Source organism: Opisthocomus hoazin, chromosome 3 (genome assembly GCF_030867145.1).
Source record: "Opisthocomus hoazin isolate bOpiHoa1 chromosome 3, bOpiHoa1.hap1, whole genome shotgun sequence".
Classification (NCBI taxonomy): domain Eukaryota; kingdom Metazoa; phylum Chordata; class Aves; order Opisthocomiformes; family Opisthocomidae; genus Opisthocomus; species Opisthocomus hoazin.
The window spans coordinates 97,848,889-97,865,798 of record NC_134416.1 but is presented as its reverse complement, the minus strand read 5'-3'; the positions used below and the strand labels follow the sequence as shown (position 1 = coordinate 97,865,798).

At 44.6% G+C, this 16,910-nt stretch overlaps 1 protein-coding gene across 1 annotated transcript in view; it reads left to right on the top strand.

The window, feature by feature from the left end:
* Positions 1–16,910, top strand: part of MYO10 (myosin X) — a 171,446-nt gene that overhangs the window by 69,461 nt on the left and 85,075 nt on the right. The window contains exon 3 of the mRNA XM_075417122.1: positions 4,859–5,017. Coding sequence (XP_075273237.1) covers positions 4,859–5,017 — 159 coding nt within the window. The remainder of the gene's footprint in view (positions 1–4,858; positions 5,018–16,910) is intronic.

Sequence of the window (16,910 nt, the reverse complement as noted above, 5' to 3'; positions counted from 1 at the left end):
TGAAGTGTCAACTGCCGAAAGCCTCTTTAGGTAGCGTTCATCTGCAGAGTCTCACCTTTAATCTCAGTCTCCAGATTCCTGCAGTGCATTAGAGAGCGTCCGACTGGTGTCTTCTGCAAAGAGAAGGTGCTTCCTGCAGCAGTGGCTGGGGAGCTGGATGGCATTTCAGAGGGTGACATGGGAGTCCCCGTGTCCCGTCTACGCGATGCAGTCGTGCCCATGTCCTGGATATGCTGGTGTGCTGCCGAGGACTTCCCTCTAACTTCTTTTTACTTGGTCCTGTGTCCAAGGCTAATGTTCTTGTTGTGAGAAAATGAATTAGTTTTCTCTGCTTGTCCTTCTTTCTCATCTGAGTAATATTGGGAAGTATGAGTGTACATCTCGCCCTCAGTGTCTAGGCTTCACTTTGTGCCCGAAAGCAGAGCTGGCAACTGCTGCGGGTGGCACGGTTGTTGAGCAGGTGACACTGCGCTGGGTATGTCCCTGTCACAGCAAGGCTGATGAATTTTACCCCGTTCTGGAGAGGGTGGAATTGGGCTAATAATCCCATTGATTTCTGAACAGACATGGGTCAGGACGTAGGGTCATATCATCACAGCTTTGAAATAGGCTGTCAACACCACACCAGTATGGTTTGCTTCCACACTTTCTGTGTGTCGCCCTATTTTTAAATATATTCAAATATTCCCTACCTCACTTACCTGTCTCTTCAATCTTTCCTTTTTCGCTAGAGAAAGAAATCTGACTCCACTGCAAGTGATTACTTTCTTTCAGTCGTGTTTGCTTTCTTCTTCAAGACTGGCACTAAAGAGTGCTCCTCCAGCCCTCAGGCGTGGACTCTCCGTTTCAGCAAGCTCTTAACATTTGGGCATCCGGTAGTTCCTCCTGTGTTACTGTCGAACTCCAAAGTGCCTGTTACAGCTTTATTCCGTGTTTCCTGGGGACCTTGGTAGCATCGGTCCCCAGGCTTTTCAGGTCGCTGCTTTATCTGAGTCCCTTTTTGGCGTGTTCTTTGCGGCACTCGTAAGCCGTGGCAGGGACAGTCGAGCAGTTTTGAAGTGTTCTTCTGCTTTCCCAGTGAAATGCACTTAACTGTTACTTAGCTGGGTTTGCTGTTTTGTCTTGTATTTCTTGAATTTTTTCTTTTTGTTGTTGTTTCTTTGCTTTGCTCCTTCCTATCTCAGCCTCTAATTTTCACTTCTGTAATAACTTTGAGAGTTTTTATTTTGCATGCTCTCTCTTTAGGGTTTAATTTATAGTTTTCCACGTATTCAGCATGTTTGTTATCTTGAACCATTTATATCTTAAGAGGAAAGAAGTTTTTGCTGAATTCCCATTTAGGCTTGTCTCAAATCTTATTCCACGTTTCCTGCATGTTTTACTTGACCTTCCAGAAATGCTGGCAAGATTCTTGAGGGTGAATGCTCCTGTGCTTTGCCAGCAGGCTTCTCTTGGAAGTTCAGGAGCCAACTTGTTCATCTTCCTCTTCTGCACGTTGACCCCGCAGAACGGCTCTTGGTTCCTATTTCCTGGGGATTTCAACTGCTGTGATATTGCATAATGTGATCTTCTAATTAGTAAGGATAAAGTTCAAGGTAGCTTTTTCACATCCTTATCCTAATGAATGGGTGAGTCGAGATGAAATAAGACAAAGCAGGCCTTGAGCAGCAGGACTGCTAAAAGCCCGTTTTAAGGACGTGAGGTCTGCACATGTGATCCTGCTGCCCTGATGACTTTGATCTTGTTAGATGATGTTGACCAAATGTTACAGTGGGTTTAGGAAATCGGAGGGATGCATGGTTCTGGTAAAAATTAAAAGTGAAGGAAAAGTAACTCCCCAGTGTTGGGGAAGAGCTTCTCCTTCTTTCTGGTATGGGTGGCAGCCATTATGACCAGTTGGTGTGTTTTCTAGCTGGTCGATGCTATCTCTGAGTCAGCTCCCAGAGCCGTTTCCTCACCCAAACAATAAGGCAATGTGTGGGAGAGCTGGAAGTATGAGAAGAACCAGCCCGAGGAAGAGAAAATAGTGGGTCTGAGTGGGAAGGATGAGTCTGCAGAGACCATCTTCAGTAGTCCTGCCACACACAAGTCAGCTGTCACGTTGTTTTTCTTGGTGCGTTTCTATGGATTCCTTACATGAATAAACATACTTAGGGATGTATGGGGTGCTGCTCTACCTACCCTGCTGACCTGTGCATCACATGTCAAAGAACAGAAATCACAAATATGAAGATTCTCTTCCTAGGAGTGATGTTTTGTTTCCTTTCCATGTTCAAATGAGACGCACTTACAGGGTATGTGCCATCCCCTTTGGATTTCCTAATTCCGTTAGTCTATTTTTCGGTTTTAATTCCAGGCTGATACATGGCTTCTGTCAAGTTACTTACTTTTCTAGGATTTGCTCTCCTTTGCTTTCCAAATCTTCCAGCTTAAGACATTTTTGTTCTAACAGTATGACCTTTGGGTTTTTGCTCATGGTTCTTCTGACTAGGCACCGCAGTTTGCTGCTCCTGAGATGTAATTACCCCTAATTCCACTTGAACTTTGTGTGGTTAGTCTTGGGACTGCTAAGCTGGGCTTGTTCAGCCTGAAGAAGAGAAGGCTGCGAGGGGACCTAATATATACTTACAAATATCTGAAGGGTGGGTGTCAGGAGGATGGGGCCAAGCTCTTTTCAGTGGTGCCCAGCAACAGGACAAGGGGCAATGAGCACAAACTGAAGCACAGGAAGTTCCGTCTGAACATGAGGAAGAACTTCTTCCCTCTGAGGGTGACGGAGCCCTGGAACAGGCTGCCCAGGGAGATTGTGGAGTCTCCTTCTCTGAAGATATTCAAGACCCGCCTGGACAAGATCCTGTGCAGCCTGCTGTAGGTGACCCTGCTTCGTCAGGGGGGTTGGACTAGATGACCCACAGAGGTCCCTTCCAACCCCGAACATTCTGTGATTCTGTGATTCTGTAATGCTGTTTTGAGCCCCAAAAGTTTTGCTGTCGAACAATGCTGTTCACATTCATTCTGTCTGTTAGATATCTGGACCGCTTGCCTCTGGATCGTGTACAAGTGGCTGCTTTCTCCATGCTGGCCAGCATCTGTCTGCCCTGTACAAATGCTCGTCCTGTCATCTTGATGGTTGTTACCACAAACTAGGGCTCGGATCTCTCTATGTCTGTCTTTTTCCCGCAGTTAGGGATTGTGCTTTGTATGCTCTGAATCTGTAGGGACTTTCTGATGGTTTGCTCGTGTATCCTTCTGACGTCTGTGCTGCCTTCCAGCATCTGTTAGAAATTCGTTTCCTGGATCTGCTTTCTCCCCCAGTAAGTACACTTTGTGCTGGTGCGAGTGACAGCTGTAGCGGTGTGATGGCCCGTGCCAGCATTTGATGTGCCTGGGATACGATTTTAATGAACACATATCATCAGGCAGTTCTTCTCTGGCAGGTGGTGAGATATCGGAGTACAGAGCTTCCACGTTAGCTCGTCTGTGTTCAGCCTCTGGCTTCTCCAGCTCCTTCTTCTCCCTTGTCTCAGCAAGACAGACAGCATCGCTGTTTTCCCAAATGGCCTCCTGTGGCGACACTTGTTCAGTCTTTCGTTACCAGGAGCACACGTGTGTTTTCACGCTGAAAACCTCTGAGGGGTTTGCTCTCCCCGTGCAGACGTGGGCCCTTGCGCTGCCCCGTCCGTCGGGCCATGGTCCCCAGCCCGCAGCGGCAGTCCTGCGGTACCCGCCAGCGCTCGGGCCGCCTGTTGTCGCACTTCTTCCATTGGCTTTGTAAATATTATTTCAAAGGATTTTGGAAGGTTTGAGTTTGTTTTTGTTTTTTGTGTGTGTGAGGTTTTTTTTTGGGTTTTTTTTTTTTAATGTTCCACACCATTAAAATATTTGCATTAACCCTGTGCTTGACTTCCTTACACTGAAATGGTGCTGTTAGTGGGGACTGGTATAGCCTGAGTAGCATTGGCTGTAGGTGCACGCGTACATCGATCAGGATGAGCTGCCAAGATGTAAATTAAAAGGAAACGGGAAGCTGAATTCCGAAGCTATTGTTTTATAGTCTTTAGTGATGTCCTTAGTATTCATAGAAGTTCACTGGGGATGTGTACATCTTCTGAGCATATTTGTCGTGGTTTTGCAGAAGATACGTAGAAGTGTTTTCTGACCGAGTATTTAAATTGTGGCTTTTTTGGACCATTTACTGTCTGTTTGGAACAGGCTTCAGAAATCCATCTCGAAAGCCCATCACTTCAAAATCAGTTTGCCTGTTCATTTCCAAATACCTGCAGCACACTGAACGTAGCGCGCTGCTTACGTTAGGAATAATGACCTAACCCAGCGGCGGTCCTGACCGGAGAATTGAATGGGAACGTTTAAGTGGATTTCGGATCAAACACAGAAACATTTGCAGCAGTAATTCTCGTGTGCAGTTTTGCACTGTAAAACGCTTCCTCCCAGAGTAATTTGAGTATAAGCAGGGTTTGCTGTAAGGGGTGGGGTTGGTTGGTTTGGGATTTTTTTGGGAACGATTGTTGCTTGGTTTATATTTCGCGTGATGAAGACGAACAGTAGTCCAATGTGAAATGAGATTATGTTTGTCCTGAAAGAGGAAAAGACCTTGTAGTCCTCAGTGCATTGTCAGTATGTGCTGGTTTCATATGACCCCTGTGAACGTATTTGGGGCTTCAATTATTGTCAGAGAAGCTTTAGAAGAAGTTGTGACTGGCAGGCTATTGCATTTTACAAGTCTGCACACCGATAAACTGGCTGGGGAATATGAATGGGTATGACAGCTGTGTTCTCAGATAGGAGTTTTTGAATGTGTGCTCTGGTTATTACATTTTCTTTGTTTCCCCTCTTTCAGGTATTCACTTATAAACAGAGCACGATCACACACCAAAAAGTAACACCTATGCATCAAACAAGCGCAGAGAGCGTGGAAGACATGGCAGCACTTGTAGATCTCCATGAAGGCTCCATTATGCACAACTTATTCCGGCGCTATCAGCAAGATAAAATCTATGTAAGTTTCTTCTAAAATGAAGACAAATACCCAGAGGGAATGTTTTTGAATGTGTACGTGCTGCATGTGTTTTGCTGTTCTGTGGTATCTCCCCTCCTAATGTTCTCCAGTTCTTTGCGTATCCACAGAGAGCTGAAGCGTGCCTCATCTAGTGACTGCTTGCCAGCAGCGATGGAAGGAGAAGGTAGCTCAGGGCTGGCCAGGCAATCCCTTGGAAACCTTGAGAAACTGGCGTGCTACATGCACTTTCAAAGTCCCAGTGACAGTGTAAAGGGCTCTCGCTCTTCTCTTCTCCTTTAGACTCCCTGCCCCAACTGTATGCACTGTGTGTGTCACCGGAGAGGGTGTGATGGGATTTAGTCTGTGAATGCCATCTGAGATCCCACCAGGCCAAGATCCAATTCTGGTCAGCATCCTGTTTTCTATTGCAGTAGAAAGGGGGTGGTATTATGGTTGTCAAGCTGAGGAGCTGTGCTATTAGATACAAATAGTCGGGAGTTTGGGGTGTATGAGAACAGGCAGCTGTTCAGCAGTGTCAAAAACTAGGAATTAGTCTACACAGAACTCTTTTACTCAGCTCTGTAATGAAGGTTTTTGTGATTAGATTTACCAGTTTTATATATTTTCATTAATCTTAAACTGACTATACATGAATCTTTCCTGAATATAGAACTGCACTAACTGTGAGAAAGGTGTAGAGAATGTTAGTGGCTGTTACAGACGGTGAAATCTCACTTTTCAGTGATTCAGTGGCTGGTGAGGGTTTTTGTTGTTTTTTTTTTTTTAATTAATAATTACAGAACATAAATAATTTTTTTATGCATCAGCTGCCTAGACCTTTGCTTTGACCGTGTACTTGCTTTATTCTAAGCTTTGTCTATTGTTTGGCTTCTTTTAAACATGAATGTATTTAACATAAAAATAACCTTTTCCTGTATTTAGAAATTTCTTTATGATGAAAAGCAGAAAAGAGCACAAGGAAATTATGTTCCTTTGTGTATTACCTCTAAAGGGGCTAGTATGGAGAATCCTAAATGTTGAGGTAGTTCTCTTTACAAAAGTTTTAATGTTTTTTCTCAAAACAAATGAACCATTTGGACTTTTAGAAAAATGAGTAAACAAAAAATGAGTAGCATATATGAACAATCCTACGTGTAGGGGGAAAAAAAAGCTGCAGTTTCATTTTCCACCAGTGTTATTAGACTAGAATACAATACTCAACGTGAGGCCAAATAAAACCATTTGGTTTCTGAGCAATTATGTGTACTCAGATGTGGGACACGGATATCGGCCTTTCCCTCTTTCAAAAAGCGTGTGCATAAAAGGGAGTGATTTTTTTGAAGAGGCAGAGAATAGCCTTGTTGTGAAGAGACGTGTCCTAGCTTTTTTCTTAGCTTGTCAAGGCAAGTTTAGGGTATTCTGATTCTTGGTGCTCAGTGCGGTGTACGTTTCTAGACAAACAGGTTTGTGTTCTGTTAATGATGACAGATCTTCAGTTGCTGAATACTCGTTGTCTCTTTAGTTTTGCTAATTTTACTGCTTACTCTTTTGAGCCACCTCACCTGAAAAATGGTTGAAAAGGCGGTTGGCAAAAAAGGTGTGTTTTGAAATGCACATGAAAGCCTCTCTGTTGTCCTATGTGTGTAACCAGGACCTGATGTAAGAAGCGTCTTCTTTTCTCCCTCCTCAGTGGTACCCCACTCCTGCTGTGCCAGTGGTAGTGTTTTAGCAGGACAGGACTCCAGAAACAGAAACACCAAGAAAAGCTGATGAAGTAGCTTGAATAATTTTATGAAACTTTGAAGATATATGAGCATGTGTTGTAGGAGGGGCTGTTGTCATTGCAAAATGAACCGTGTCTTTTTCAGCCAAAATCTCTTAACCGTATTGAATAGTTCAATGATACTTTAATGTACGATGTTAAAAAAAAATTTAAAAATGGACTGAAAGGTGCATGAAGTTTACCTTTGTTGAAGACATACTTGCAGCTGAAGAAATGAGGTTTCTAGTCGTTCTGCTTTGGGACCAGACTAGTTCTTGTACAGAACAGCAGAAGCAATTGGAGTTTAAGCCCGGAGCAATCAAAACTTTCCAGATGGTGCATTTACCTTCTCCCTTCCCTCCGAAAAGTCCTCTCCTTTGGCCAGGAATGGCTTCATCAGTGTAGTGCACAGACTGTCGCTTGTATCCACCTCAGCACCTTGGCTGTGTCTGTCCCATGTGCATTAGGGATAGATGAGGAAGGCGTGTGCCCCTCTCCTCTCTGAGCTTAGGGGCTGGTCACCCCTCTGAAAGACTTCTTGCCATCCCCAAATATAAACCACCGTGTAATTGCTCTGTCCTGGCTTTTAGCTTACAGGGCCCTCTCTGCTTCAGCTCTGCGCACCTCCTTGTACGCATCCTGACTGTGGGGAAAAGATAGGCAGACGTGTATGCTGACATTTTTTGAGTTATATGCTTGTAGTATTACAAACATATATTAGTGTGGTTCTTAAGTCTGGCAGCTTTTTGTTATTTTTCTCAGTGGCAATGAGACCAGGAAGCACCTTTGTACCCTTAATGAGGAATGCACTTAATTAGGATATAAGTTTTGGGGCTTGCTTCTTTACACACACACGCAAATTATATGAAGTGCAGTATTCTAAATTGTAGCATGAAGTATAGTTCATTTCAAAAATACAGAAGAAACAATTGAACGGAAATTTGAACAGCTGCTTTCTCAGGAAGACAATTATTTATGAAAATCTTCCACTGTTAACTTGTGTGCTTGTCTGTATTTGAGGAGCTATTTCTCCAGCAATGAGCATTTAAGTAAACGTCTTCAGATCACAGAATCACAGAATGTTCGGGGTTGGAAGGGACCTCTGTGGGTCATCTAGTCCAACCCTCCTGCCGAAGCAGCGTCACCTACAGTAGGTTGTAGAGGACCGCGTCCAGGCGGGTCTTGAATATCTCCAGAGAAGGAGACTCCACAACCTCCCTGGGCAGCCTGTTCCAGTGCTCCATCACCCTCAGAGGGAAGAAGTTCTTCCTCATGTCCAGACGGAACTTCCTGTGCCTCAGTTTGTGCCCATTGCCCCTTGTCCTGTCACTGGGCACCACTGAAAAGAGCTTGGCCCCATCCTCCTGACACCCACCCTTCAGATATTTGCAAGCATTTATAAGGTCCCCTCGCACCCTTCTCTTCTCCAGGCTGAACAAGCCCAGCTCCCTCAGCCTCTCCTCGTAGGAGAGATGCTCCAGTCCCCTCAACGAGCCAAAGCTCACTATAGCCCATGGCAGGGCCACAAGGGGAGGAGGAGGAGGCCGTGACTTCACGCAGCACGCTGGGAGGATTTACTGGCTTTGCCACAGCGCAGCGGAGGTGAATCCTCCGAGCAGCCCCGCTTCGGCTCGGCACCGCGATGAGCCAGCCTTCGCAGACGTTGGGATGCTGTGAACTGTAATGCCCAGCCCGTGGTGCTGGCTCTGTGGTTGGGCAGGGCTATGCTGCTCTTCCCAGCACAGTTCGCACGAGCTTGGCATGCACACTCTTGTTTCTCACAGAAGATTGGGAGCTGGCTGGAAACCAGATTTTCAGTTTCAGTCTAGAAATCAAAAACTAAACAACCCAGCTTCCAGCCTGTGCCAGGGTTCCGTCACCCTCAGAGGGAAGAAGTTCTTCCTCATGTTCAGACGGAACTTCCTCTGCTTCAGTTTGTGCCCGTTGTCCCTTGTCCTGTCACTGGGCACCACTGAAAAGAGTCTGGACCCATCCTCCTGACACCCACCCTTGAGATATTTATAAGCATTTATAAGATCCCCTCTCAGCCTTCTCTTCTTCAGGCTAAACAAGATGTTTGAGTTCTGTTTAATCTTCCTTTACTTAATAACATTTTGGTCTCACATAATCATACCCATGTTCCTAAACTCTTCACTTCTTCCTGTTTAATACTATAAAGATAATTTGATATGGATTCCACATTTTGTCAAACAAATTAGTGACTTTCTTTGCTGCTGCCAACAACTGCAGCTATAGAGGGTCAGCAGCAGATACTCTGTATTTCTTGCTCTTCCTTGGGGAGGGAGGAATATTGATTTAGCTGCAGACTGTGTTCACAGTGTAAATGATGCCTGGCTCTGTACTTAATGAGTTGAGGCTCTCAGCTGGATGTGTGCTGTTAGCGAGATGGTGACTGAAAAAAGTTGCTTGTGTCTTATGTGCAAGCATCTTTTTGTATCAGTGTCAAGTCTGTAAACATCTGCTTATGATACTTTTTGTCTGAATTTCCATAAAAGAGTGCATGCTTTTGGCCTGTGAGAAGCATGGGATGTACAAGCCTGTTTTTGATTACTTAAAGCAGGCTTCTGTCTGGTATCTTTTCAGGTTTCTAGATTAATACTGCTTTTATCTAAAAGTTTGCTTCTGGGCTGTACACCGCTTTTGCTGTCCAGGAGAGGAGCAGAGCTGGGATGGCAGTGATCATACGGTGCAGGGGTTCTCATCGCTACTTCCCCTCCCCCCCCAGCCCCCCGTTTTACTCCATCAGGAGCAACTTGAGACGGGAGGTCCCGCTTCTGGACGTGGGCACATGAGGTTTAACGCCCGTCTTTGAACGCTCGGATGAGCTTGGGTGCTAGGCTGGTGCATGGCAAAATACGGAAAGGCAAACACTAGTGCTGAAGGGGAGGGTGCCCGCGTTTGAAGACGGAGCCCGCGAGCGAGGGGTTTGGTCGCCTCCGAGGCGAGGCCAGCGCGGGGCGCGCGGTGGGGAGAGGGGAGCTGCCGCGGCCGTTCTGCTCGCCGTTCAAAGGCGAGCTGTTCTCGGAGCTGTTGATTCTGGTTTACTTTTAGTTAAGTACACGTTGCGGAGGAGACAGGCTCGGCCGTGGGGAGGACACGGCAAACCCCGCCGCGTGGATTGTGCCGCAGGACGCACAGATGGCGGTGTGTGAGCTGGCTCCGGGATGAGCTGCGGCTGGCTTGTCTCTGCGGCCAGTTAGTTACTGGTGCAGGCGAGCCAATCTCGGAAGAGCAGACCAGAGGATTAGAGAGCAGCTAAGGGCTGGAAATTATGCAGTATACATTGTGCAGGTCAGCGTGGAGGTTTTCGGCGTCAGATCCACCCTCGTTTGCCCGAGTTCAAGCAATAAACAAGTTTCAAAGCACATCTGATTAGTTTTTTTCCTTTTGAATTGAGCTCTGAAGTGCCAGGTAGGCACGTTCCCCATTGAAGTGGTGATGATTTGACGCGTGCCTGTCTTGTTTAGGTGGAAAACATGTCCACGTGCCCGGGGAGGCGTGCTGCATGGGGTGGGATGCGGCGTGGCGGTCTCTCAGCCACCCTCCATGACGGGGACAGTGGCCTCCAGCTTTTCCAGCAGCTGGGTGCGGTGGCCAGGGAGGGTGAGAGAGGACGTAACCTATTTTTGCTCACTTTCAAATTAAGACTGCAGCTTGCCCGCCCATAATTATAACCATCTGTTAGGTTTGTGTGCGTCTATATAAAAACTTCTGTACCAGCCACGTGGACGTGTAGCACTGTACCAGCCACATGCGCATCAGAGGGAGGATGACGGTAATTAGGAGCTCGGTTTTCATGGCTGGCTTCCTTTCTGTCTTCAGCTGAAGCAACAAAGGTGGAATAACTTGGGTGAGAAAGCAAAGTTTCTTTGATGTTGACAAAAGACGTTAAACTAGAGAAGTCGTGTCCTTCCTGACAAGGTTGCTTGCAGGCTTCCGAGCTGCTTCATTACGCTGGATGCTCAGTTACCTGTTCTTAAAAAGTATATTCAGTTATTTATACATCGATTTTAAATCTATTTGTGTTTATTTACTTTAGCAGCATGTTCAGCTGCAGTTTGTTGAACTTGCAGTAATTAGATAATTTATCCCCCTTGAAGTCATGGGGGTTCCCTGAGGCAAGTAGTTAATGTTTGTGCAATATTAATCGATGATCACTGTCGGGGTTTTTTCAAATGCTGTTTGCAGACACAGACACTTCACTGTCTAGGTCAGTTGCTTTCTGTGACTTGTTTGTCTAGGTTCTTGCATATTCGTTTTTTACTGAGTACAGTAAAACTCATTTCGGATCCAGTGCAGTTGCTGTGTGCCGTGTTACGGTGGTCAGCAGGAAGTGGATGTTGCCACATGTTATAGTGAGAAGATAGCAGGGCACACTAAAGCCTTGGTTAATTAAATAAAGACAGGCAGACATAATTCATGCACTTTGAAAGCATTCCTGGTCAGATGTCCGCTACCACAGACACGAGTTGTAGGTGGAGGCAGAGGGACAAAGGATGATCGGTAGAAGACAATAGCCCCAAAACGTTTACTTGTAAAGACAAAAGCTATCATGACTGATTTCTTAAATGGAAAAGCTTGGATGCACTCCATGCAGAAACTGGAACTTAAAAGCAAGTGTATCAATGAAACACACACCATCCTAGACAGCTCAACAGCCTTGGTCTTGGGCCTGTCGTGGTGCATGGCATAAAGAAGTGTGGGCCACTGACTTTAAAAAAACAAGCAAAGATACACCCAAAATATGTCGTTAATTAGTACCGTAAAATTTAGAAGTATTGTACATGTACGTTTAGACCAAGTGCTTAGTTATTACCCTGGATGCTAAAACTACCTTTATCCTGATCTTGTCTGCAACCCAGCTGTGGTTGCACAGTTCCTCTCCGCAGGCATCCAGTGCTCGAGAGCGGTCCCAGGTAACAGGTTTGCAGGATCTGTTCTGTGGTCACTGGGGAAACTGCTGTTTATTGAATTGTTCTGCTTTTACATCAAAGAAGTGATGAGTCACAGTGGTTTCAGTGCTTTCCTATGCTACTGGGGAGATGGGGACAGTTCTCTCCACCAGCTCCTTCCGTGGAGGGGCAGAGAGCGCAGTCGCTAAGAATGCATGACAAATGTCTGTACATAGTTACTTACCCCCATAATTAGCATGTTATGCTTGCACACATCAGATAATGTTTTCAAAATGTAGTTCAAAGTGAGTTCCTGTCTCCAAGCATTAATTACAGCTTCCATTTCACATCTGTTACTAGAGAGCAGCAGACAAAGATCTATATAAACACAGCAGGTTTTTAATTGGAAATCTAGTGAAATTTATTTCTGGTGGTTGCTGTTTCTTAAAGGATGGTCAGTTATACAGATCAACAATTGTCTGCCAAAGGCCAACTATCATTATTTTTTATTTGGTTTTCTTATTTTAATACATGTTAGAGGAAGAACGTAGCTGTAATGATATGAGAAGTAGTAAACAAATGCCGTCGGTTGGTTAGCCAACTTTGCTTCTGAATTCCTCCATACTGCAGAACTTGTGGGATTGCTAGTAATAGCAACAACAACAATAAATAATATTTGCCTGAACTTCATCCTCACAGCTGAAAATAGTGGGGATTTTGAAGGTGCGTATTTTCAGATCTTAGCAAATATTTCTGCCTGAGATGTTATGATCGACATGCTATCATTAAAAAGGGAGCTGCTCAGAAGGGTCTGTGTAATTGAGTACCCTGTCATGTGTACAACAGCTACACAAACACTTTGCAATGGTTATATGTATGCAATTGCTACACAAACATATAAACTTACATTGAGGTTTGCAGCACATCAGGTACTTGTTAGTAACCTTCTGTGTTTATGCTGCAGTAGGGATCTTACCCTCTGTCATCGGTGGGCTGTTTCACTGAGGCAGATGGGGAGGCGGAGGAGGTCAAAGTTCGGTTAAAACATAAAAAAACTTGCTCCTTCTGTCTGCTCTGTACCAGTGGGTTTCTTCTCTTATTTGGTTGGTTGGTGGGAGGAACAAACAATACGTACAGGGTCAATTCCTGTTGACTTCCATGAGTTTTGAATGATACCTAAGCCCTATTTAATGATAACTTCGTATCAAAAGCTGCAAAGTAGGAACCTATCATCTTGTGCAGGTTTTGTCATTGGGGATGGTATGCATGGCTAATGTCTCCTCAGATGTGAAGACTTGTTTTCGTGTTGTTTTCTCCACGCTTTTGTTGAAAGTCACTCCTAGCTGTGAGCTGAGAACAGAAAGTAGGCCAGTGTGCAGAATCAAAAGGGTAATTTTTCAGTATTTTGCCTAAGTGTCGACAGCAACTTCGTGCCGATCAGTCAGAGCTTTTGCAAATGGTGCTGAACGCTTCTGCGTGCGCCTTTGCCTCACTTGCGGGCAGCTTTGGCTCCTTTCTGCAAGGTCTGTTGCTCCCAGTCCCGCAAAGGCGTTGAAAGGAGGGCAGGAATTTGGACTCTGAAACTTAAGCCGCGTGTCTGTCACCAGCCCATGTTTTCTTTACATGAGTTGGTCCTTGACTGGAAAGCGAGCTGCACAAAATTTACTGCTTGTGCTGCACTGTCCAACTGCCTTACTCACATATTCCAGCAGTTTGAAACGAGGAAAGCCATGCACAACCCAATCAAGTTGAGAATGAATTAAATTACTTTTATAGCTGTTGTCTACGTGCATAAACGGACTGTGGATTCATAGCCAGGTTGCTACTTCTGTTTGAAAAGACGTACTCCATTTGTCGCAAGCAGTTTCAGATATTTCCTTTTGATGTCTGTCAGTCTTTCCTTTTAAAAGCAAATGGAGACCAAAAGTTTCATTTAGCAGAGTTTTGACTGCTGTTTGCCATCTTAGTTCTGATTTCTAGATCCACAGCTATTTGGCATCGGTTTGGTGCCATCCAACAAACTAGCTGTCGTAGACTTAGATTTCTGTTATTTTGGCTTTTGATTTCTGTTTTCATGCTCTGTTAAAGCGTAATTCCTGCTCTTCCTTCTCTCCTAAGAAAGGCCTTTCTATAGAAGAGGTCTTAAAACATCAAAGGAGCGTGGAAGTTATGAAAATCCAAGTATCAGTATGTAAAATATTCACAGGCAGAATGAAACAGTCTCCAAAGCTTTATATTAAAAATACTTATCCAGTGTTCTAGAGACATTGCTTTTTGAGATGTCATCTACCAGCATTTTTGTTTTCATTTGCTTGTGTTTCCTCTGAAAAGCCTCTTCATCTTCCCAAGATGAATCTATAGAAAGGAAGAAGACCATTTTTTTCTTTTCCTTGCTGGAGGGTGAATTAGACCTTCAGACAGCTCTGAAAGACCCATTTGAGCATTGTGCAATAACAAAGCGGGAGGAAGAGCTCGTGTGTGGCCACAGGCCATGTGAAATGAAGTGGTGAGTCATGGGGTCTCTACTCTTTGTGGGGATGTTTCTGATCTGAGCTAGAGATCGCCTCGTTAGAGTTACGCTGTGCACCCAGATTGCTACAGTCTGATGTGCAAACCTACATTCACGTGCTGTATTGCAGCCCATGAAAAGGACAGAAATCAATGGCTCACTCTGATCGATGGCAGCATGTTGTTCAGGAGGTCACCTCCTCTCTCCACGTGGCAGTGATGAAGAGAGGTACTCTTCCGTAACTGTTTGTATAGACAGGCTATGCAATAGATTGCAAAGGATCTATTATCCTGACATCCAGTAGGTAGGACTGCTACATGGTAGAGATTATGTTGTAGCAGTCAGCAAAAATGCAATAAAAACAAGGAGACTGGGTCCTTTTTATACAGAAACCTGTGAAGTGCTTAAAGAAAGAAAGATGTCTGATGTCAATATTATTGTCTGTTGTTTTGGTTTTTACCTTTGGCTGTCACAATGCTACTTTATCAGCTTTTCTTTGTATTGGCTTCACATTTTCCAGTTGCATTTATTTTGTGCAGATTCTGGAGAACACTTGGAGAGTTTCCTTGAGTATCTCCATCCACGTGGAACAGTCTGTTCAGCAGAACAAAATTAATGGGAAAATAATATGAGATTAAGCTATGAGTGTATCTCTTAAACTGTGGAGAGCTCTTAGTTTTGTGCAGGCTCTTCACTATCTCTGAGCCTTCTGTGGAGTGAAGCCGAAAGATGTGACTGACTCTGTGCACCATTTTGGGTATTTATGTTGGCAACTAAGGTGACCAAAACCCAATTTTTAAGCCTTAAGAAATAGACAGATATAGGCAGCTTCTGTTAGCTGCCTAGGACAAGGACACTATGAATGTGCAGGGTTGAAGCTGTAGGGAGTGGAAGGATTTGCTGTTTCAGAAGTTAAGGTAGCTGGGTTACAAAGCACCACTTTTTTCATGAAAAGGTAGCATAGCCTTTGCCCTTGGAGGGGCTTGGGAACAGGATGGTGTGGCTTAATGCTTTTGTACCAGGGGAAGCTTAAGGTCGCATTAGTTGGGTTGAAGGGTCAACATAACAGACAAGGATGCGTCTAACAGGGTGTGCTGTTGCCCAGCAGTTGCCTCTGATCATCTGAAATCACATATTTAAAAAAAATCTAAAATTACTCCAAAATCTTCTTGTGAACTGTGCCGGTGAAAACAAGCATAAAGCCTGGCTTTGAACATGCCGTGGTCTGTTATGCCTTGGATCTGATTTATGCTCAGCACAGGAATGGAAAAGGCCACCACGGAGGCGTCTGGTAGAAGGGACTTGCTGCAGCTTAGATCATGGACTGCAGGCCATGGGAAAATGCAGGTCAGCAGTGTGAACGTGCCTGAGAAGATGCTTTTCAAAAACAATGACAAGCAGAACATCTAGCAGGTGGGTCTTGGATGTAGGTAGCTGCCTGTTGACACTTGATCTTCTCAGTAACATTCTCTGTTGAGTTCTGGTTCTCTTCAAAAGGTCCCCTGCTATGGATGCTAACCCTTGCATTTGAAATGTGGCCTGTGAGTTTACAAACAGCTCATTTTTCCATCAATTCTACAACTGACCTTGAGTACAATTTCAGGGTCATAATGGTGTGCGCATTGAAAAGGAACACAGTGATAAAGAAAAGCAACTGGGATGCAAGTTTGGAGGGTTGGAAACCCACCATGAGTCACCAAACATGGTGAGGACTGCAGAAGCCCAAGCATGTAAGGAAGATTATAGACTATGCCATTTTCGTCCTAGAAATGGCTTGATTGGTTGAAAACATCTAAACTTGTAGTTTAGTACTTCACTTTGATTATGGTTTTTAAGAAAGGAGCTTGGCTTCAGACATTTTAGTTTGTAATTTAGAGAGACAACTGGATTCTGTCCCACTGAAATTAGCATGGGACTAGCTGAAAGATGGAGTATACTTACCACAGAGAGGACAAATCAAGGTTCTACCAAGAACAAGGGCATCAATTATCATCCTGTTTATGGCATACCCTTGCCCCTTCTGCTCCCTCCCCTTAAAAGCACACCAAAATATGGCCCAGCCATCTTTCTCCTTTTTATGCTGACGTGTACGTGGTGGTTGACCTAGTTATCTTTGCCTCAGAATAAACTTGGTCATGGTTGCCATCAATCCCTTTAATCGAGAGAACTGAGGACGATGGGGGCTGTATCTGCAGTGTGAGGCAAACTCTTCTGTTCCCAGGTTTTGCATCCTGACACGTTGAAATTTGGTGTTGAAAACAAAAAGTTTGATGGCCATTTTGTGGTCTTTCAAATGTTGTCTGCCTCCACACGTTCTGTGGAAGCACTCGTATTGTAATTCGGTAATGTTACTGTAGCCTGGATGATTTAAAGGTATGAGAGACACGCCACTTGTGTGGAACAGTGACAAAAATCTTTTCCTACACATTGTCCAAAGGTGACGTGTAAGTAGCTTTCTAGTCAGTCCGTTGCACTGCACTTTTATTTGAAGTTCGTTGGACTAGATGACCAACAGAGGTCCCTTCCAACCCTGAACATTCTGTAATTCTGTAAGCCCAGAAAATGATACTTGCTGAATAAATTGTCAGGTTGATACTAATAGCTCTCTTTTAAAAAAGTACCCCTAGTTTTCAGACACAGAATCAGTTCCTCGAGTGACTCCAAGAAAGTCAGGGGTTGCTCAAAAACAACCCAGAAACAAAATTTTTG